General features: G+C 42.0%; 1 protein-coding gene across 1 annotated transcript in view; it reads left to right on the plus strand.

Moving 5' to 3' along the window:
• The first annotated feature begins 3621 nt into the window (after positions 1 to 3621).
• The window catches only part of LOC124619616 (exosome complex component RRP41), a 33446-nt gene continuing 13730 nt past the window's right edge, over positions 3622 to 23337 (plus strand). Inside the window, exons 1-2 of the mRNA XM_047146124.1 lie at positions 3622 to 3998; positions 22823 to 23029. Of these exons, the coding sequence (XP_047002080.1) occupies positions 3837 to 3998; positions 22823 to 23029 (369 nt within the window). The 5' untranslated portion in view covers positions 3622 to 3836. The remainder of the gene's footprint in view (positions 3999 to 22822; positions 23030 to 23337) is intronic.

The following is a 23337-nucleotide window of genomic DNA, read 5'->3' on the forward strand; positions in this document are numbered from 1 at the left end:
AAATCGTGGAGCCAGTTCTGGATAAAAAAATAGGTGAATATCAAGCAGGTTTTAGACAAGGTAGATCCTGTGTTGAACAAATATTTAACCTGAAAACACTAATTCGTTACAGAATCTCAAGAGGCCAGAGATTTGCAATAGTATTTGTAGATTTCAAAAAAGCATACGACTCGGTAGATAGAGAAACATTACTGAAAGTATTGGAAGAATTTGGGGTCGATAAGAAAACAATTCAAATTATCAAACAGACGCTAACAAACAGTAAGGCCAAAGTTAAATTTATGGGTGAAATTTCAAGGAAGTTCGAAATTAAAACAGGTGTTAGACAAGGTGATGGTTTATCCCCAATCCTCTTCAACTGCGTACTGGAAAAGATATTGAGAATATGGAAAGAAGAACTCAAAGGCACCAAGAATGACATCAGAATTGGAACAAAAAAAGAAAAAATAGAAGTGGACTGTTTAGCTTTTGCAGACGATCTGGCAATAGTTACAGAAAACGAAGAAATAGCTCAGAACTACCTGGAGAAACTACAAGAAGTTTCGGCCAGAGCTGGACTGCAGATTTCATTTGAAAAAACCGTGTATATGTCTAATCATAGAAATAACAAGAAAAATCTTATTACTAAATACGGCAATATTAAGAGAGTAGAAAAATTTAAGTATTTAGGTGAAATAATTCAAGTGAATGGTTTAGACAAGAGTGCAAACCAGGCGAGAGCAAGGAAAATGGAATTTGCTTTTCAAAAAACCAAAGACATATATAACAAAAAAAACATTTCGATTCAAGCTAAATTAAGACATTATAAAACTGTCATTAGACCAGAATGCCTGTATGCATCGGAGTGCCTAACTCTTAACAAAAAGGGGGAAATAGAAAACATGGAAAAGAAAGAAAGGAAAATTTTGAGAAAAATATTAGGACCGAGAAAGATTGGAGAAGAGTACAAGCTAAAGAGTAATAAGGAAATATACAAAACTATTGAGAAAGTGAGTGAGGCAATGCGTAAACGCAGACTAACGTTTTATGGTCACCTGTCGAGGATGGATGGAAACAGACTAACAAGAAAAGTGTTTGAACATAGTAACAGGAACGAAAAAACCAACAATAAATGGATACAGATGGTGAAAAAGGATTTGGCCTATTTTAATGTCACCCGTGAGTCAATCAGGGACAGGGAAAAGTTTAGACAAATAGTGAACGAAATTAAGTGTTTTCCAGAAGAAACGAAACTAAAGAATAATAACAGGAAATGGTCGGAAGAGCGGAGGAGGAACCACTCGAAAATGATGAGGAAATATTGGGAAGAGAGAAAAAAGATCAAAAAGCCGGGCAAGTGAATTGTTGAACGTGGTCCAAAGATGGCCGAAATCGAAAGAAGAAGAAGAATAAGCGACTTATTTAGACCAGACGCGTTTCTCTCTTTTGTAGCATCTTCAGTGGACAGTATTTTGTCTCCTCCATTGCCAAGTCACCTTTCGTAGTTTTGTGCTGCGGTAACACAATAGTCAACGTTTGTGTTGGCCGATCAGTGTTTTAGCAAATAAATGATGTTTGTGTGTGCCACACACAAAAATTATGTTTGACATAGCTCAGAGCACTTCACTGATAGACGGTATATTCAAGTCCTAATGTTTTTGTAAGTCCACAATTTTTGTTTAATTTATTTTGTCTACTTCCTTTTGATTGATTGAAGTGCTTTAAAATAAAGCCAAACGTGCTCAGTGTAAATAAAACTTTTGTTACAGTCGCGAAAGACGGAATATTTCTCAATATTACGTACGACACCTATGTGGTACTTCAATGAGATATTGTTATACAGTAAATTTTATATGAAATTTAGGTATCTTGTCCACATTTTATTCTCAACATTGTGGCAACTAAAATCGACCATACGGAAAGTATACTCTATGGACTTTTACCTCTGCAAACTCTTCAAAATTTCGTGCAATGGTTTACTATATTTAATGCTGCATAATAACTGCGTTGAACATCGAAAAAAAATTAAGTCATTTATGGGGGGGGGGGGGGGGAGGTATCAGTCAAGAAGATGTGTAAAAATCTAATTTTTGGGCCAAATAGTTTTTGTGGATTCGAATGATAAGAGTGTCAAAGCAGTCGGAACACGATGTGTCTTCACAGGCGAGCAATGCAGTGACAAAATCGCGCACAGCGCGGAATGCAGGGAGCACGTCTTTCTGGCAGCGAAAGGGTTAATGCGGCCGTGGTGGCTTTACTTCATGAACTGCGCACTCCCCCCTAAACGTAAGCTTGCGAACTATGCTATACTATGGCGCTGCTTCTATTGGCGCGTGCGTCGTGTGCAACTGGCAACGCAGCAATCTCCCGCGTCTGGGCGGGCATTCGCGAGCCGCCAAGATAAAAGAATTGAACTTATAGCGTGAGATGAATGCTACCCTTGCAATAGCACCAGAGAGGTATATTATATTTCACATGATGCACTTTGCCGCCCTCTCACACGAAATTTATTGTTCACACAATTCCAGCATAAGCTAAATTTCGGCTTTTTATCACGACCTACTATGAACAACGTCATAGAGTATCTAGTAAGTATTTTATGAACATCTGTAACGTCTCGACGTCCTTTCAACGTTGAAGTGCCGTGTGGTGTGAATGCTCAGGAATTCCTCTGACTTCCGACGCTTGGAAACGTGACGGTGACGTTCCGGCAAGTGTGAATTCACCGTAACTCCCAGAGAGCAACTGTGAGCGAATACGATAACTGCCACAGAAAAATACCGACGTCTGACTGTTATTTCCATAGTCTCTAGAATTCCTTATGGTCACTACTTCCTTATGGTCACTGTTGGTACTACCCTTCCAAACTAAGTTGTCAAACAGCGCGGTGGCTCAAGGAAACGATCGTATAAGTGAAATACCTTTACTGTTCTGACGCCGCCTTTGTTTGTGGTTGTGCTGAAAGTAGTGACGAGAGAGAGAGAGAGAGAGAGAGAGAGAGTGAGTAGTACACAGTTCTATGAACATATGGCGTGCAGTCCCACAGTTATTTCCATGACGCATAGAACACCTTCCAGTTGGTCTATACCTCTCCTTTATAGTCAGATCTCTAACGACGCGAAGCTTAGTACGAGTTTCGGTAAACAGATAGCACGAGGCACTGTTTGCTGGCAGTTACCAGTGGCAGTTACTGACATAGCTGCTAGTACCAGATGAGCAGTTATTCCAGTAACTGCTACTTCGCAGTAACCAGTTATTTCTATCACGTTATTTTTTGCCACGTACAGTTACAGTTTCATTGTATGAAATACCGGTATGAGCTTTAATCCAAAATAAAATAAATATGTATATTTGTATTATGAGAGCATTCTGTTACTTCATGAACTACATTATGTCGATAAAAAGTTTACTGCTGTGTTTACCCTAGTTCCTGCCCTCCATGGCACTAAGAATGCTTTTGCTAGCAGAAATTTAAAAAAAATCGGCCGCCTTAGTGTTGCACGCCTTGTAAATATAATTGAAATTCGCATGTCCCACCAAACCTAAGCTGGGGCAACGCCGGCTCCCTTTGAGCCATAACTATACGTCAGGGTCTATGGATTAATAGGAAATGTCTGTATAGTCGCTCCCATCAGCCACCTCGCCAAAGTGTCAACTTTGCGCGTAAGCTTGTTTATAAGTTCAACGCTAGTCATCTGTCGTGCAGACGAAGTAACAGCACGTGGTACGGTTTATCCGCCACAAACAAAACGGTCCTCGTGCATAATATGTGTTGTTATACAGTGATGTGTTACATGTTGAATCTATATTCGTGAGAGTTTTGTTTTAAGTCGTAAAAATATTCATTGTAGGAAACAATGAATTTGCTGTCGGAAGAAGGATACCGTTTAGACGGCCGCAAGCCGAATGAACTAAGAGTTATTAAATGCAAGCTAGGTGTTTTCAGTCAGCCTGATGGTAGTGCATATTTGGAACAAGGCAACACAAAAGTGCTGGCAGCGGTCTATGGTCCACATGAGGTAAATAAGAATATATATGACATGTTTCCTGACTCGTTCTTATACTCAATAAATAATTGTCAGTTGCACACGAAATTTTCCATGCTCACAATGTTTACTGTAAATTGAAATTGTCGCTTGAAAACTATTGTTAAATTTATATCTTACTTTACTTACACTCGGGTTTCAAAATATAAATCAAACCAAGATCTACGAATATTTGCTATCGTGGATGAGGGCATTAATGACAACTTGCCTATGTATCCAGTTGTCATTTAAATTGTAGGCTATTACTGTGTTATAGGAGTATACAAGAAACATGATAATCGTATGTGATATGTCGTATTTTTTATCTCAGTTAACGAGTCTTAATTTCACAAAGCCTCGTTTTATTTGTTTTCTAACAAGCAATAACCTGCCAACCCCAGAAGTGGGCAGTAATGGTCATATGCTAAATGAGACACAGTGTGTAATTCCACGGATCTGTTTGTTATTATGGAGCAAACATGTGGTTAAACTACCCATTGTACTGTGTGGTGGTTTATTTTTTTTTATTTAATTGTGCGTTCATCCAGGTATCATCTCACAATGATATACGATTTGTCGTCACAGTAAAATGAAAATAAACAGTTCAAATATACACAAACTTAAAACATGCAAGGGTAGGACTGTGGCCTTGCTGAAGGAAGTGTTATGACATCTGCCTAAAATTATTTAGGAAAACCTGTGCCATGATGGTTGGACAAAGCAAACACTATTGTCGTGAGTGCAAAGTCAGTGTCATAACAATGGCACAGTCACAACCCCGATTGCACAATGTTAATTTGATTGTACGCAACTTGCAAAATATAACTGATATTATAAAAATAGTTGTGCACTGTTTCTTTTTGTGTGTGTACACCACCACTTAATGTGCTGTGGACACCTGAGGTTGACTCCAGGACCCTGTGTTGACTCTCTCTTGTTTTCCAAAACTATCTTCTAAGGCAAATGTTTATTCGGAAGAAACGAGCAATTGAAATATTGTGTAAAACAGATATCGACACAGCTTACAGATGTGTTTATAACAGGGAATTGTGTACTTATTCCCAGTTATTGGTGATTTTTCCCAGTAAAAATAATTTTCAACTGAACTGTGGTTGCAAAACCGCAGTAGAAGAGACAACAATAATTTTCATTTAAATTTAGCCTTTTGGTTGAGGGTTCAGAGTGTAGTCATGTATCAGAACCAGTAGTTTATTTGTCCTTGGACTATTTTATATTGATATGGGCTCTGTCATGTTAATAAAAGGTAAAAATAAGCCGTACAGAGACCTATGAATATATGCACATGAGGACACAGACACAAGGCATATAAAAGAAAATTAAGAACTTACCATTAGCCACTCTTTCTACTAACTACACGAATGGCTAGACTCAAGGATTGTAAAGTTCTGTTATTTGCATGGTAAGTAGCAGTGTTTGTTGTAAAGTTACACGGCAAGTAGTAATATACTGTAAGAAAGATGCTGTGCTTATTGATGTAGGTGACTATTGAAAAAACACCAGTTTTAGTAAGTAAATATTAAGCTGTCCTTAGTGATAAGCAGTAGCTATTAAGTGTAATGGAGAAAGCAACAGCTTTTTTGAAGTAGCAACTTAGTATTCAACTTACTTGGTTAAATGTAAAGCACAAATAGCAGTTACTAGTATCATGACCTTTTTCTTTTGCGCAGTATTGACCTCACATTTCCATGGCTTGCTGTTTGTTTTCTTAATGTGTGGTTGGCTTGTTTTATATCTCTGAAGGTTCTCCCTGATAAATCTGGGGAACATATGAATAAATTTTAAAAATCGGGTAATGTAGTGTACAGCACGTTCTTTTAGTCCATTTTTATAATAGTGTGTTTTATGTTTGTGGCTTATTGTGAATTTTCCTGTTACACCTAAAGACTGTTTGATATTCCCCTAATTCTGAATCCAGACCTGCAGTTCACCATAAGAAGAATTTGCATACTACAGGGAGTAAGGGCAAACCTCCATAGTTATTGACTTGTTTCCCAACCATAACATTTTTCTCTGGCTGTTCACAAAACTGTTCTAGTTTTTGGAGTTGTTCTTGTCATTCTGGTGCATGTGTGTTAATTAAGCTGGGCTATGAGAGGTGACCATATTTCTGAAGGGGAGGAAAATTGTAGTAGTGACAAGAATGCCTTGTGGACTGCCCCATTCAAGTTTCTTCATACTTATAGAACTTGAAGTCGGTTCCTGGATATCAGCTTTATATGGCAGTATGGTGCAGTGCACAGAAAAAAGTGCATTTCACAGAAACAAGAGGTTTCTACTAGGGAGATTCAAACCAGCAAAGGAGAAATGTTTTCTCTCTCTCTCTCTCTCTCTCTCTCTCTCTCTCTCTCTGTGTGTGTGTGTGTGTGTGTGTGTGTGTGTGTGTGTGTGTGTGTGTGTGTGTGTGTGTGTGTGTGTGTGTCCTAGGAAAAAAAGAAGAAAAACAGTACTTAGAAATCTTCAGATCATCAAAGGTGGTTTTTTTTCCCCCTCACTATTGCATTGTACTGTTTTCCAAAACATATGTCTGGGTACTGATTTTCAAATTCTATAAGCATGAAAAAAAATCAAAGGGTGCTACTCTGTAAGAGCCCCTTGTGAGTGTAGCATTGATTTATTATGAAGACGCTACCTAGATGTGACATAGTTCTTATGATTTCATTCCTGTTAGTCAGTTGTATAAAACTGCTAATTTTTTTGTCTGTGAATTGGATTTCTTATAATTGCAGTATTTCAGTTTTTGAATTAACTTAACACATCTGTTAGCTGTTTGATCATATCTATTACTGTTTGTTTTCATAATGTCAGTAAATCAACTAGTTACAATTAAGTTAAACATAGATATTCCGTGTGGTGTTCATAGACCCTCTGGAGGATAATTTTTGAATGTCATACTCCTGAAAGTGATCAGACATTCATATTTAATGTGCCAAGAACTGTAACGTTTGTTGAAGACATGCGTTTTGGTCTGGATCAGCTCCTGTGCTTGATATCCAACATGATGGCATCAGTTAGTGGTTTGTAATGTACGCTTGTGGCTGTAATTCAGTGATAATGGAGGGGCTATACTGCTACTGTCCAATCTGTAGATTCTGCCTCTCTAGCCCTGGAAATTGGAGAAGATTTGCGATAATGTGGATCAGAATTTCATTGGAATGGCAGTTTAAAAAGACTTAAAAAAAATTCAGTGCATAATGTTACAACCCTATAGTGTTCCCAGCTTTGACAACAAAGTTTGAATGGCAAAAACACCACAAATGAGGAGGGGAGCAAGGAAATTGTGCTCTTAAACTGACAGGTGAAATTGAATGCAGATTTGTTGAAGTTGCAGCTACTGAAAATGAGCTGGGTGTTGGGATTCATCAAAAGAAGTTTGCACAGACACATACTGTACTTCTGTGCTAGCCTTTGTGTGAACAGACTGAAAGAATTTTTAATGTTGTCAGCAAAGTGGAGAAATGAACAAAGTAGTTGTTTCGTTAAACCTATAAAAAATGTTTATATATTTTTTAATTCGAAAGAAACTTGTCATGAATTTGCTGGAAAAGTAAAAAGTAATCCATATTTCTCCAAGTTTGTCAAACATCTTAACAAATATAATTTATGAAATTAAACGAACTTAAGCTTTAATTTTAATAGTTTAAAGTATAATTTTTTTACAGTTTTGAATTAACAGTTTTAATTAAATTCTAATAACTACTCTGATAACACAGCTCTTATATGCTTTCAGTTCTCGCATCACATCACATTTTCTTAGAAATGAGGAAAATGTTTCATGCTGTAATGTACATTTTAATTATACATGTGTTGCTGATCACATTATTTCTTACAAATTGGTTGGAACTCTCAATAATTTACAAGAAACAGTGGGAAAATAAATCAATAACAGATGGATTCATGTTTCAATTGCTCAAGGAAGAAATTATTTTCATTGAACTATTTTACCATAACCTTCTGTAGGGGTGATGTGTGTCTTTTCATAGATCAGCAATAATTGGCCATCATATTAACTGCTCAACCTCCATATTATCTTTTTCCAATGTCCTTCAATTCTTGGTGAAAATGTTCAATATGTTCTTTGTTGTAGACTCTGAGACAGAAATGGTGTATGTGTGAATGTAGAAAATGCAGTTTAAAAAGTCCTGTTGAACTTTCAAGTTTTCTAGCAGTCCTTGAGCCATTTCTTTGTACTGTGGACACATGTAGTAACCATGATGATTTTCAGTAACATTAGGGCAACTTGCCCACACTTGTTTCTCAACTTGGGTCATAGTATTATCAAATTGTGGATCATACCTAACATTCTTCTCTGGGATGTTTGACAGAAAACTGTGCTGGTCCTCCCACGTTTCCTATCTTTCGGCTCGCTGTCTGCGTTCGTTTAACACCCTCCGTGTCCTGAATGGTACCTCTTGGGGAGCGGACCGAGTGGTCCTTCTCCGCCTCTATCGCGCCTTAGTGCGCTCGAAATTGGATTATGGAAGCATAGTCTACTCCTCTGCTCGGCCGTCTATTCTTCGGCGTCTCGACTCTATCCACCACCGTGGATTACGTTTAGTGTCTGGAGCTTTTTACACCAGCCCTGTGGAAAGCCTTTATGCTGAGACTGCTGAACCTCCGCTGTCCAATCGGCGGGCAGTCCTTCTGAGTCGTTATGCTAGCCATCTGTCTTCCATGCCTGCTAATCCAGCCCATAACCTTTTTTTCGACGCCTCCTTTGATGTCGGGTATGCAGGCCGCTCCTCCTCCCTACTACCCCCGGGAGTCCGCTTCCGTCAACTGCTCCATTCTCTTTCCTTCCGCTTTCCTAAAACCTTCTTGACAACTTGGGGTACAGCACCGCCTTGGCTCCGTCCCCGGATCGACTTGCTCAGAGACCTATGTCAATTTCCCAAGGATGGTACCCCTACACTTGTTTACCGTCGGGCATTTGCTGCTCTATGTGCACAAATGACGGAAGCCACATTTATTTACACCGATGGCTCGAAAACATCGTTAGGTGTAGGGAGTGCCTATATTGTTGGCGACACCCCAAATCACTTTCGGCTTCCCGACCAGTGTTCGGTTTATACTGCGGAGCTTTACGCTGTTCTCCAGGCTGTCCACTACATCCGCTGCCATCAGCGGATACAGTACGTAATCTGCTCAGATTCTCTCAGCTCTCTCCTAAGTCTCCAAGCTCTTTACCCTGTGCACCCTCTGGTCCACCGGATTCAGGACTGTCTGCGCTTGCTCCACCTGGGGGGCGTCTCAGTGGCGTTCCTCTGGCTCCCGGGACACGCTGGTATCTGTGGAAATGAGGCGGCCGATATAGCGGCAAAGGCTGCAGTCTCTCTTCCTCGGCCAGCTCTTCAGTCTCTTCCGGTTACCGATCTACGGAGCGGTTTATGTCGCCAAGTTACTCATTTATGGCATGCGCATTTGTCAACACTTCCCCACAATAAATTGCGGGAAGTGAAAGCCCTTCCTTGCGCTTGGACCTCTTCCTCCCGAACGCGTCGTCGGGAGGAGGTAATTTTAGCTCGACTCCGGATAGGGCACTGTCTTTTTAGTCATCGACATCTTTTAAGCGGTGATCCTCCCCCACTCTGTCCCCACTGCTCTCAGCTGTGGACGGTCAGACACCTTTTAATTGAATGCCCCTATTTTAATCCGTTACGCTCCCGTCTACAGCTATCGCCTGATCTATCGTCGATTTTAGCAGATGACACGCGCTCAGCTGACCGCGTTCTACAGTTTATTAGTGACAGTGAAATGACGTCAGTCATTTGAAGCTTTTTTTTGGGGGACAACCAACCCCTTTCTATAGTGGACTTTTAAGCATTCCTTCTGCCTTTAGTTTCTCAAATTTTCTGACTTTGTTTCCATTGCTGCTGATTTTAAATTTCGTTTTTTTCCTGTTTTCTACGTCACGGGCTGGGCGCTAATGACCATAGAAGTTTTGCGCCCTAAAACCACAAACAAAAAAAAAAAAAAAAAAAAAAAAAAAATTCTTCTCTGGGGTCCAATAAATACTCCAGCTGCAAGTATTTCATAACTTACAGCTATAAATGTCATGCAGATATGTTTAAAGGCATTACCATTCTGAGCCATTGCAGACACAAATGTGCGATGGAGGGAGTAATATTTTGGAATGTTCCATAAGCGGCTCATGTTTGACATTTATGGAGCCAGCAGACAAAGGTCTTTGGAGTGGCCATTCTCTCCATTGCCAGTGCTCCCTCCTTGCATGGCAGTTCCATTCACATAAGAAACGAGGGTGTTTGGTGTAGCCCATTTGTAAGCCCCATAACAGGCCTATCATCAACCACACGGAAGCCACTGATGGTCTTTATAATTAATGCACTGCAGCAAACATGTGACACTTTAATACATTTTATCTGTGAATGGACTGGACATAAAAATACACCCAAGGAGATTTATTGTGGAGTAACACACAGTAAGGAGTGAATAAAAAGTCTTCCCTGAGAGGCCTGGTAGTTCACACCAAGCCGCTCCATCAGTGCTTATGTATCGCTGCAGTAAACTGTGGTCTCATGTTCAGAGAAGAAAGATGCAATGTCCTGTTTCCCCTTTCTGTACCACGTAAAAGTAGTTACAGATGCAAGTAAATTTTTGGATTGAGTCTTGAACCTAAAGCTCTGCACTTATTTCTGATAAGTTGAGTTAATGAATCACATCATTAAGTTATGGCTGTGTAAATACTCTGGTGAAGTGGCACTAACACTGTGCTCAAAGTCATCACTATCTGAATGTGATACAGCATCTTTACCACTGTCCAATTGAGTGCTCGTTGATTGATGTTAGGGTATGGTAGTTAGGGTATGGTTAGAGTAGGGTCATGAGGCATAGATCTCATAGAAGATTGTAGATTGGGATACACTATTCTCTTTTTGTTCCTTGAGCTACAACCACTTTACAAAAACAACAGTCATTACTGTGATTCAAGGGTTTCCTTCACACCTTGAGTATGGCAAAGTGCATGCTTCTCTTCTTGCCATTCTAAATGTGCGACATGCTAAATGCAAAGTGAATTTTTCTATCCTGGTCACGAAGCTTGATGCCAAAAGGAGCATGGTATGCCTCTCTTTCATGAAGGCTGTGGTATTTCTGCATTGATTAAGCACATACATGTCCCATAAATATAGCAAAACACATCAGCCCTATTTAAACAACTATGCGAACCCATGCTGTTTGCACAGCTGGGATCACAACAACTCACTGATGGAACTCAGTCCTTCTTCATCTGCTGCAGCTGCTGCTGTATATAGAAACAAAGCACTGTTGTTCTGTGATATCCTGAAACAACAACAAATATGTCGAGTTGCTGTGAAACAAAATATCATATTACAGTGAATTTATGAAACAAATTGAAATATGTTGAGAGGCTGTGCAACAAAGCAATGGAAAATCCAGAATGGAGTAATGTCACTATTATGAAAAGGATAGATTGCTACTCAGCATATAGTGGAGATGCTGAGCAGCAGACAGGGACAACAAAAAGACTGCTAAACATGTAAGCTTTCTGCCAAAGGGCCTTCTTCTATATAGTAGGAAGGGAAAAACACACACACACACACACACACCACACACACACACACACACACTCTCTCTCTCTCTCTCTCTCTCTCTCTCTGTGTGTGTGTGTGTGTGTGTGTGTGTGTGTGTGTGTGTGTGTGTGTGTGTGTGTGTGTGTGTGTGTGTCCCTTAGGAGAAGGCCTGTTGGGTGACAGCTCACTTGTTTAGCAGTTTTTTTGTTATGCCTGTCTACTACTTAGCACATCCACTGTATGGTGAGTAGCAGTCTATATCCCTTTCATGATGTTGTCATTATTCCTTCCTGGATTTTCCATTGTTTAATATTGCCTGTAGTGGTTTTTAAGCATTCATTGTCACTAACTGTTCACTTGTATGTATGAGGGGTCTGTGAAAAACTGCAGCTGTATGGATGAACAAGATGATGTTAACTACTGTTGAGTCCATTGCACTTGCACTGGTTACACTCGGAGGGCTGTTATTTATGCAACTCGTGTTGCTCCTATCTTCCGCTTTTTCGATTGCCAAATTTCTGAGCGTAATTGCCCTATAACGGTCTGTAAATTCACGGCTTGCTGTGTGTCCATCATGACTGATTACCCAATTGCTCCAATTTGCCATCACCACCATTCACATGCACATACAGCAAAGCCAATATCTACAGAAGCGCTGTCTTTAGTGCTGGGTGCTGCTCTGCTGCATCACCAAAGAAAAGTACTCTTACAGAAGAATGTTGCCTGCATCAGTCTTGTGATCATTCTACGCTAATGCCACATTCGGATACTGAACAAACTTTCGCGAATAATAGTGATCACTGCTGTGCTCCATGGAAGATTGTAGGTTATCTTATGTCCTCAGGAATATTGACGGGAAGGAACACTAAGGACCCAATGTCTGAAAATATTTTTACAAAGGTATTTCGTTTAGGATGAGTATTTGTGTGGTGTGGGGTTATGATTGGCAAGCAGGTGAACAAAACTAACAGCCATAATTCAGTTTTTAAGTGTGCATGGCTGTATTTGTATCACTGTACACACACACACACACACACACACACACACACACACACAAACGTGGACAGTGTCATTGCGGCACACCTACTTTAACTTGTTGTGGACATCCTGGCGATGAAGACAGCACATCAGGCAACTGACAGACAGACAACTTGGATTTTGCACAGACAGCTTTTATTTCCTGCTATCGGCCTTCCTTAATCAGCGGATCCAGGAAGGTGTGTACCAGGCACTGCAAGGTAATCACGTGAACACCCTGCTTTCATGGGCACACTGATGCCAATTTTAGAGTCTTTGCCCCTCCCCCAATTGGATAAATTTCTGCAGAGTCCATGGAAGTGAACCACTTTCTCGTTGCACCATAAAAGGCATAAATTTGAAGCATCTCGTAAAGAAGGTTCAATACCATAGACAGCTCACCAAAGAATCTAGTTAGGTGAAATCTTATCATTCAGATATTTTAACGCAAGGTAAGAGAAATGGCAGGTGGCATATTCAGTGGGAGGCCCTTCTGGAATCCAAATTGTGAATGACTTGGAATCTTATGTTTACTTATATGCCTACCCATTCTTAAATATATTTGTCTTTCCCAAAACTTTTGAGAAGACAATTAATAGTGAAATGAGTCAGTTGTTATTAACATCTGTTTTAATAACTTTCTGAAGCAGGAAGCATTTATCTGTCCGCCTGGAAACATATGTTGAGGAATTCTTCTTCCTCCTTCTCCTCCTCCTCCTCCTCCCCCCCCCCCCCCCCTCCGCCCTCCCCCCTGCGACCCCCAGCCAGTATTAGATATAGTGATCTGGTATGGTATCTGTCCATTCTGTGCAGGTCTTACTACACCTATGCTACCTTTGGGTTAGTATTTGAGAATTTTTGGAGGATCATGGTCTTACCAAGATGTCCTATAGTTCTGTACTCTGTTGAGAATTGGTTTTACTTTGAGATGCTTAAGGATCTCATCACATTTTTTCCTATCCCAAATGTAGCCAGCCGTTTGTTTCATGAACTGCATTGCTGCACTCATTAGTCTTTGCTTGTCCTCTCTGTGGAGTGTCCAAGCTTTGTTGCCTTACAAGAGGATAGGTTTGGGCAGGGTGTACCACTGAACAAGAGATGGTTTCAGTATGCTGTTTATTAGTCCTGTTACTTATATTAAGTTCGTGATTTTGTGTTGCGTATTACTGTCTTGAATTTAGCTGAATGTTGATACTTTCTCAGTGAAAGTGTTATCTATCGAAATTTTACTTCTCTTGTGGTCTTTCGCTATGAAGGCCACAACTTTGGTTTTGATGAGGGAGATCTCCTTGTTGTACATTTTTGCTATTGTTTTTTGCAGGTTATAAACTGATCTATGTAGATCATCCTCAGATTTTGCAAAAATTAGATGCTCATCTGCAGACAGTCATGTGTCTAGGTTAGTTTACCTGTCTATCTTGATTCTGCACTGGGATTTTGTCTTCATCCACTGATGATTTTATTTGTTTACGTTGAAGAGAAGCAGTGAGAGGCAGCATTCTTGTCCTACTCCTTGGCCAGGTGTTTCCAGACCAACAGCTGTTGCACAGCACTGACTGTAATCACATTTTGTCTCTGTATGTTCTGAATTGCTTTTATGGTGTTTTGTGGAGTGTTAGTTTCTGCCAGGATTTTCCAAAGTTTTCTTCTGTCAACTGTGTGAAAAGCTTTCTTAAAATCAGTAAATGCCTGATGTGCTTCAAGATCAAATTGTGTCCATCTTTCAATCAGCATCTTGAATGTGAAGTAGCAGTCTGTGCACGACCTGCAATTTCTAGTCTCAAGAAGAACGTTATGAAAGTGGTGCATTCGATATATGACAGCATAGTAGTTGTGTCTGAACATCACACTTTTAATAATTTGCTTAAAATGTTATGAACGCTATGAGAATTTTTGTTTTTAAAAGAGTTAGTTATTTTCCTGTATTCCCTAGAAGTTGGTGTGACCTAGAATTGGTTGAATGCTTTTGGTAGTGACTGTCACATATACTGCAATGCTTTTTATTTTGGGCTATTTGTAGAAAGTGTCTAAGTTACATTTAGAAAGTAATTGTTAAATAGGCTTGTTATGTGCTTGGCGTTGTGGACCATTTGCTCACTATCTTCAACTACTAAGTCATCTTGTTCCCTCCCCCAAGGGGGCTCACCACACTTTGGCTGGTTCATGCTTGGCTACCATGGGGCCCCAGCATTTGCAGCATCTTTTCTTTCTGTGCTGATTGTCTATCATCTTGCTGTTCTTTTTCCCCTCCCTTGGGGAACATGTCTGGTGTGTTTTTGGGAATGTTTCACATTGTCTGTCACTGACATAAGAACAGTCTCAAGACAGTTTTTTTGTTCCGTTTTCCTTTCTATGTTTCCCTTCTCCTATCCTTCCTCCACTTTGGCATTTGCGGTTCCTCTTTTTCTTCTTCCTCCCTGTGTGCCCCAGAATGCCGGTCCATGCATCTGATGCGTAGCAGGTGACAGGGTAGCACGTAATTTCCAGCCTCGCATCAACAGGTAGGGTTTACACGTACCCCCTGGTACAGGCCGGGTGCAGGGAGGGGTTATTTCCTGAGCTGCTACCTTCCCAAATTGCTGATCGATCCCTCTGTCAGCTGTTCAGAAGGTGTGACCTGAAGTTTGAACAATCACTTACGGCGGGTGCGCCCCCTTGTGAAGGGGGCTCCTAGTTGGAAGGAGTGCACCATGGAAAACCCTGGCAATCATGGGGGATTTTCTTGTGATGAGCCAATCTTCACAATCAACGTCTACGAAACACAAATGGAATGAGGCTAACAATTCAAAGACCCTTTCAGCTGCACCACGGTTCCTCGTGGTTTCACGTACTGAAGACGGTCAGTGCTTACTGAAGACGGTCAGTGCTTCGCAACAGTAAATCCATTTATTATTCAGATAGGTGTGGATGCAATTGCTGGCTCTGTGAAATCCTGCTCTCATTTACGGATTGACACTTTGCTTTTGGAGACTACTTCTGATTCTCAAGCATAACTGCTGCTTGCCACCTTGCTTCACCACAGCTAACCTATTTGTGTTGAGGCCCATAGAACTCTGAACTCTTCCTGTGGTGTTATTGACACTAAGCTGCCTGGCGGTCTGACCGAGGCCAAAATCCAATCATACCTCTCTGATGAGGATTTCATTGCCATCCATTGGGTGATGAAAACGTAGATTCCTCCTTAGTGCCCACATGCACTCCTTTTCTCACCTTTGATGAGTGGTGCTTCCTTCCAAGATCAAAACTGGATATGAAATTCACAGTCTGACCATACATTCCGAACCCAATGCGCTGCTACCAGTGTCATCATTTCAACCACACTACAACGTCTTGTCGGCACCCAGCCAAATGTGTAACTTGTGGTGAGGATGCACACAAGGGCGATTGTCCGCTTCCTTCTCCCCGCTTTATTAACTGCAGTGGTGGCCATGTCGCCTGCTCCCGATATTGTCCCATGTATCTAGATGAGTGGGCTGTCCAAGACATGTGGGTAAAAGAAAAAGTGCCCTAACCGGTCGGTCGCAAGTTACTGGCTGGTCGCAAATCTGGCACTTACAGTTCTGTTCTTGCTACATCTTGCTCCATGAAGAACATGGTCACGCAGATGTGCGACCTCAAATTTGGCTCTGAGGTTGTGAAATTGCTCAGTGTCAAGATAACATCGCCGTACCCTTGTGCAGGTGTGCAACAAGCCATCAAACTCTCGCCTCGGGGCAAAGCTACCGGCTACACAACTGGCAGACCAAAAAGGACAGAAGGAGTACTCCTGTGAAGACGTCCTATGTCCCTCCTGCCAACCAACACCTGAGCCTTCCTCTGCTAACTATAAAGGCTTGAGGAAGTCCAGCAAAGTCAGATGGTCTTCTTCTTCGCTGACTCGAAGGTCCTCTTCGATGGTATCGCTATGCGATACCTTTGCCAGGCTGGCCTCCGTGTCACTGATCCGCACCACCAACCGTTTTTCTGCATTGGACTTCAGAGACAACAGCAAAAGAAAGCCGATGCTTCTATGGACCTCATGGAGCAGAATAATCTTGCCTCTGTGCCATGTAGCAGTGAGTCTTTGCAGGCTAGCATTCAGCAGCTGCCGAGGTGACACCCCTTCATTTTTTCCTCATCGTCACACTTCTCCAGTGGAGTGTTTGCTGCCTTTGATGCCACAAGAAGAGTTTACTGCTACTTTTAGAATTGCAGTGTCCCCTTGTACTCTGCTTTCAGGAAACAAAATTGTGCTCTCGTGACCGCTTTGAACTTTCACATTTCTTCCCGGTCCGTTTTGACCTTCCCCCTGAGGTCGGCATTCCATCTCATGGGGGAGTCGTGCTGCTCATACGAGATGACGTTCATAGTCAACCCATCTCCGTGATCTCCATGACTACCTGTCTTCAAGGTGTTGCAGTTTGCCTTTTCCTTCTGCACCCGACCTTTTCCCTTTGTACCATTTATAACTCTCTGTCATTTGATGTCACCAGGGCAGACTTCCTCCAGCTTATTGGGCAGCTACCTCGCCCATTTCTGCTACACAGTGACTTTAATGCGCATCGTCCCCTTTGGGGTTCTCCCAGGAACCTGCCAGAGGTGCCCTCTTGGCTGACCTTCTTAATCAACCTCACCTCTTCTGCCTTAACACGGGAGCATCCACAGTCCTTTCAGACTCCTGACACACCTATTGCCATTTGGACCTATTCTTCTGCAGTACCCAGCGTGCCCGTTGTCTCGAGTGGTCCGTTCTTTCTGACACCTACTCGAGCGACCATTTCCCATATGCTATCGGTTTGCTGACTGCTACCCCACCTGTGTGCACACCCAAATGACTAAGGCTGACTGGCAGCATTACTCCTCCCTGGCGCCCTTTGAAGAACAATATTTCCCAAGTTGTGATGACCAGGTGGAATATCCTACATTATCCTTATCGTCGCAGAATCTTCCATTCCTCGCACTTTCTCTTTACCACACCATGTTCCAGTCCCTTGGTGGACTGAGGCATGCCACAATGCTATTCGTCCGCAGAGACATTCTGTCCCCGTTTTTAAATGTCATCCTTCAATGGAAAACTTCATTCATTATAAACAGATGTATGCACACTGTCATCGCATTCTTCGAGATAGCAAAAAAGCTAGCTGGATTTCATTTGCTAGTTCTTTTAACAGTTCCACCCCTTCCTCTGTTCCATGAGCCAACCTCCGACGGCTCTCTGAGACCAAGATCCATTCCCCATTTTCCAGTCTTGACACTAGCAGACAATGTCATTGTGGACCCTATTGCTATCTCCAACACCTTGAGCTGCCATTTTGCAGAAATTTTGAGCTCTTCCCACTATCACACTGCCGTCCTCCATCAGAAATTAGCAGAAGAGGCTCAGGCAATACCCTTCTTTTCTCAGAATTTTGAGTGCTACAATGCCGCCTTTACTACGAGGGGCTAGACAGTGTTCTCAGTTCATCCCAATTCTCTGCCCCAGGGTCAGACGCTGTCCACATTCAGATGTTGCAGCACCTTTCTCTTGTGGGCAAGTTCTTTCTGCTTAATACGTACAACCGCATCTGGGCACAGGGCACGTTTCCCAGACTCTGGCGTGAAGCTTGCTAAGGACACACACCTCCTTTCTAGCTACTGACCCAACTCTCTCACCAGCTGTGTTTGCAAGGCGATGAAACATATGATTCATGCCCGGCTAGTATGGTGATCAGAGTTTCCCAATTTACTAACCACTGCTTTGGAGCGCACCATTCTGCAGCTGACCATCTCGTCACTTTGCCCACACATGTCAGGAATGTTTTTCTGCAGAAATCCCAGACTGTGGCAGTGTTTTTCGATTTGGAGAAGGCCTATGACACCCGCTGGAGAACTGTTAGCCTCCTTACCCTCTACACGAGGTGCTTCCATGGCCACGTGCCCCATTTCCTTCAGGAATTTTTAAAACACCGAGTTTTCAAGGTACGTGTGGGTTCCATCTTGTCGGACACATTTATCCAGGAAAACAGTACGCCTCAGGGTTTAGTCCTGAGTCCCTGTGTTCTGCCAGGCATCTCTGGCTCCCTTTTTGTTGATGATTTTGCCATCTATTGCCACAGACCTGTCTCATTGAGTGGCGTCTTCAGCAATGTCTCGATCGTCTTTACTCATGGAGCATTGACAATGGCTTTCATTTTTCTACTGACAGAACCATTTGTATGAATTTCTGGTTTAGCAATTGGTTTCTCTCACCATCTTTTCATCTTGGGCCTGTTGCTCTTCCGTTCATTGAAACTACGAAATTCCTTGGGCTCATGCTAAGTAGGAAACACTCTTGGTCCTCTCATGTGTCATACCTGCCAGCCCACTGTACACGGTCCCTCAGTGTCCTATGTGTCCTTCTCGGTACTTCCTGGGGTGCAGATCGAACCACCCTTCTCCATTTGTACTAGTCTCTTGTCTGTTCGAAACTAGTTTATGGGTGCTTTCTTTATGTGTCTGCACGTCCGTCCCTCTTACACCATCACCCCATACTATCCATCATTGTGGCATCTGTTTGGCCACTGGCACCTTTTACACCAGTCCGGTTGAGTCTTTATGCCGAAGCTGCTGAACTACTGCTGTGACTCTTTCCTAAGCAGGTATGCAAGCTGTATGTCTGCCATGCGTGGCAATCCATCCTAAGCCGCCTCCTGCAATGACTCCTTTGATCGCCAGTATGGGGCGCACCCCTCTTCACTGTTACTTCCTGGAGTCTGCTTTTGGCACTTGCTCCATCGGCTTAACTTCACACTACCTGGACCTTTCGTTGTGGGTGTGAACCCTTCACTGCCTTGGCTTCATGTGGCGGCCCTTGTTCGCCTTGGCCTTCATTCGCTTTCTAAGGTCACTACTCCAGCCTTGTTGTATCGCCTTTAGTTTCGCAACCTTTGTATGGACCTTCTCAGGGATCTTCACAATAGTACCTTTGTGTATACTGATGGCTCTAGGACTGACCGTGGTGTCAGGTGTGCCTTTGTCATTGGCACCAATGTTTTGCGGTATCAGCATCCGGCACACTGCTCAGTATTTAAAGCCGAGCTCTTCGCCCTGTATCAGGCCACGGAGTACATCTGGCAACACAGGATTTTCAATTGCGTCCACTGCTTAGACACTCTCAGTGCCCTTCAAAGGCTCTATGTGCTGTACACCACCCATCCCTTAGTGCAATGGGTCCAGGAAAAATGTCACTTGCTCACTCTTGATGGAGCTACAGTGATGTTTATGTGGGTTCCTGGTTGTGTCGGCCTGCCAGGAAACAATGCTGCTGATGCTGCTGCCAAGGCTGCAGTCCTCGTACCTCAGCCCACTAGTTCCTACATTCCCTCCGATGATGTCGTGTGTTGCCGTCTGTCAGGAAGCAGTGTCACTTTGGCATCGCCAGTGGTCCTCTCTTCATGGAAATAAGCTCAGAATTATTAAGCCTCTCCCAGTGGCTTGGACGACTTCCTCTCGGCCCCTCCCCCCGCTGGGAGGAGGTCATTTTAACTAGGTTGCGTATAGGACACAGCCGTTTTAACCATCGCCACTTGTTAAGCGACACTCCCTCATCACTTAGTGCACACTGCATCGAAGTTTTAACTGTCTGCCATTTCCTGATGGAATGGCCATTTTTTAACTGTTTCATTCCCTCTTGGGTTTGCCATCTGAGTTATCGGCCTTTTTAGCGAACAATGCAAGAGCTGTCAACCATATTTCACTTCTTATCTGTTGTAGCAATATGACGAAGCTCATTTAATTTTTAGTTCTGGACCTCTGTTTCTCTATAGTGTATTTTATAGCCCTTTCTCCAAATCTTTAGTTGTCTTCTCTTGCGTCGATTGCGACTGAAATGTAGTCATTTTTTAATTCCTCTCTGTCTTCATGTTCTATAGTTTTGACTTGGGTGCTTATGACACCAGTTATTTTTGTACCCTAAAACAAAACAAAACATCTTGTTCCCTGCTAGACTTCCCTGCTCCTCTTCTGGCTATGCTCAATGTTGTTTTTTATTTTATTCTTAGAATTATTACTCTTTGCTATACAATGCAAATTTCGTGATTTTCTTAACTCTTTGCAGTAAATCATATTCTGCAATATGAAAGCATTTGCACAGTTGTGCATGTCCTGACCTTTTTTGGTGTTTTCTTTTTCTGCTACATGATCCTTTGATACCTTTTGTTGCTTAAGGTTTCTTTGATTCACCACAGGTGCCATATTTCACATCTGCTGCTGTTTGATGGAATTTCAGTGCTAAGGGACAAGACTCAGATTGAATGTATTCTGGTTGCCTGTCTTGTGTCTTTTAGGTGACTTTACATGGTAAAATTTCAAATAACTCTTGACTTTCATTAAGTTTTTTAAGTGTTGTAGACGTATCATACTTATATTCTGTTCATTCAACTTCATTCATCCATCCCTGGCAAAACTGAGCAGTGAGCAGTGTGGCGCAGTAGTTAGCGCACTGGACTCATATTCGGGATGACGATAGTTCGAACCTGCATTCGACCATCCTGATTTAGGTTTTCTTTGATTTCCCTAAATCGGTTCAGGCAAATGGCAGGGTGGTTCCTTTGAAAGGGCACAGCATACTTCATTCCCTAATCCGATGGGACTGATGACCTTGCTGTCTGGTCCCCTCCCCCAAATCACCCAACCCCACATCCGTCCCTGGCAATCTATTTAGTGTAGGAAATAGAATGACTGCACAGGACGTTGTACAACACTTAGTACCTGGGATAAGTCCAAGACTATTCCTTGCTGTAGTTAAAGAAACAACTTTAAAAATACCATAGCAGTTTTTTTACCACACTCCTTTAGAGTCTCATGAAACTGTGAAATGCTTCCAAATAGAGCCATAGAGGAGAAGAAAAACTGTCAACATTTCACCGATACTTTAGTAATTCAGTGTCAGATAGATTCAGACTTGACGTGTATTAAATCAATCACTTTGCTACTGCTAGTTGTTGCAGTAAAGGACTAGATGATTTAAACTTTTTCTGATGCTCTAATCAGTCAAAGATGTATTACGAATAATCTGTAAAGAGAAGCAAGAAGGAGTTGATGACGAGTTTAAATGTCATCCCTAATACTTGTGTTATGGCAAAAAAGACCTTTAAATCTCGCATAGCAGAAATCTCTGTGTAGCATGCTCAGAGTAAGAACAATTATAATAATGTTGCCAATTCACAGCGGCTGCATCTCTCTCTCTCTCTCTCTCTCTCTCTCTCTCTCTCTCTCTCTCTCTCTCTTTCTCTTTCTCCCCCACTCGCGCCCCCCCCCCCCCCCCCCCCCCCCACACACACACACACACACACACACACACACACACACACAGTGCGAGTGCAGCCTGTGTTTGTGATTCTTGTTGTTTCATGTATTGGTATGTAGCCGTTTGAGGTAAGTCATTACCATTTTATTAAAGAAGTGTGTGATCTAGCAAGAAAGAGAACAATGTGCTTCTCATTTTTTATGTTGATCAGTATGGTAATAGGCATTAAGTAAAACAAAAATTAAGATACCGAAACTTATAATTTTGGTGAAGCAGCTTTAGAAATGACATTTATTGTAGATAGGAAATATGTGCATGTATAACTTCAACATTTTAATAATTTTATATCTTTCCAGAGAGAGCAAATTGAATGAAATTGGTTCAAAAATTTAAAAAATTATAGTGGCTACGAGCTTTTAAACCACTGTCTCTCTGTGGAAATTTGTGAAAAAGACCCACATTTTGAAATTGCCTCCTAACTGTAGTTCTGATTAAAATAGTGTGGAAAAAATATTTTAACATTCTTTCATTGTGTGTTATCTCAAACCAAATTTTCACAAACATCTTTGACATGAGTGCAATGGCCACTGCATGATTTCATGTGAAATAATCCAGAGTGGACTGAATATTTTTATCTGAAATCATTGTTATGTTCATGCTGGCTAAATGTTTGTGTTCATATTGTTAGGTAGATCACTTATTGACTGAATTGGCATGGTACAGTGGTTGAGGGACCCTGGTAAGATGGGGCTACACCTTCCACTCCATGACAGGTCATGGCGAGACTTGACTGGCTAACATCTAGTGTACTAATCACAGCTGGAGGGTGGCTCTACTGGTCATGTGTCCAGATTAGTTCATGTTGTGTTTATTGAGTAACATACCAGAAATCTTAATAATAGGAGAACCAGTCTTGGATATTAAATATCCCATTCCGTACATCCAGATAACTGCAAAGGCAGTAAAATGTTTATTGTTTGACTTTCCAGATTCGAGGAAGCAAAACAAAAGCCATACATGACCAGGTGTATGTCAACTGCCAGTACAGTATGGCGACATTCAGCACTGGTGAACGTAAACGAAGGCCCAGAGGTGACAGAAAATCTCAAGAAATGACTCAACATCTGCGCCAGGCGCTGCAGGCGGCAATTAAAACAGAGCTCTACCCGAGGTCCCAGATTGATGTCTTTGTAGAGGTATACAGGAATGGGTATCCCATTTGTGATTGTGGTTGTTAGTGTTTTATTTTTTGTATTTACTCAGTGGTTGTAAACATTACCGTTGTGGAAAGTACTGTGCGCAGGCCACAAGACTATCTGGAAAACAGAGACAACTCTGGTGACAAATAGGGATAAGCCTCAGAGAAGTTGCTACTGCTGGCTAACAGCAGCTGCTTCTCACTTAACCTGTTAGGGGGATCCTCTGTCCGCTTTGTTGTTGTCATGGATTTTGCAGTGGCGTACTTTTCATAGTAGGTGTTCCTTCTGCGACAGTAGCACTTGCA

This window comes from Schistocerca americana, chromosome 6 (genome assembly GCF_021461395.2).
Source record: "Schistocerca americana isolate TAMUIC-IGC-003095 chromosome 6, iqSchAmer2.1, whole genome shotgun sequence".
In the NCBI taxonomy this organism is placed as follows: Eukaryota; Metazoa; Arthropoda; class Insecta; order Orthoptera; family Acrididae; genus Schistocerca; species Schistocerca americana.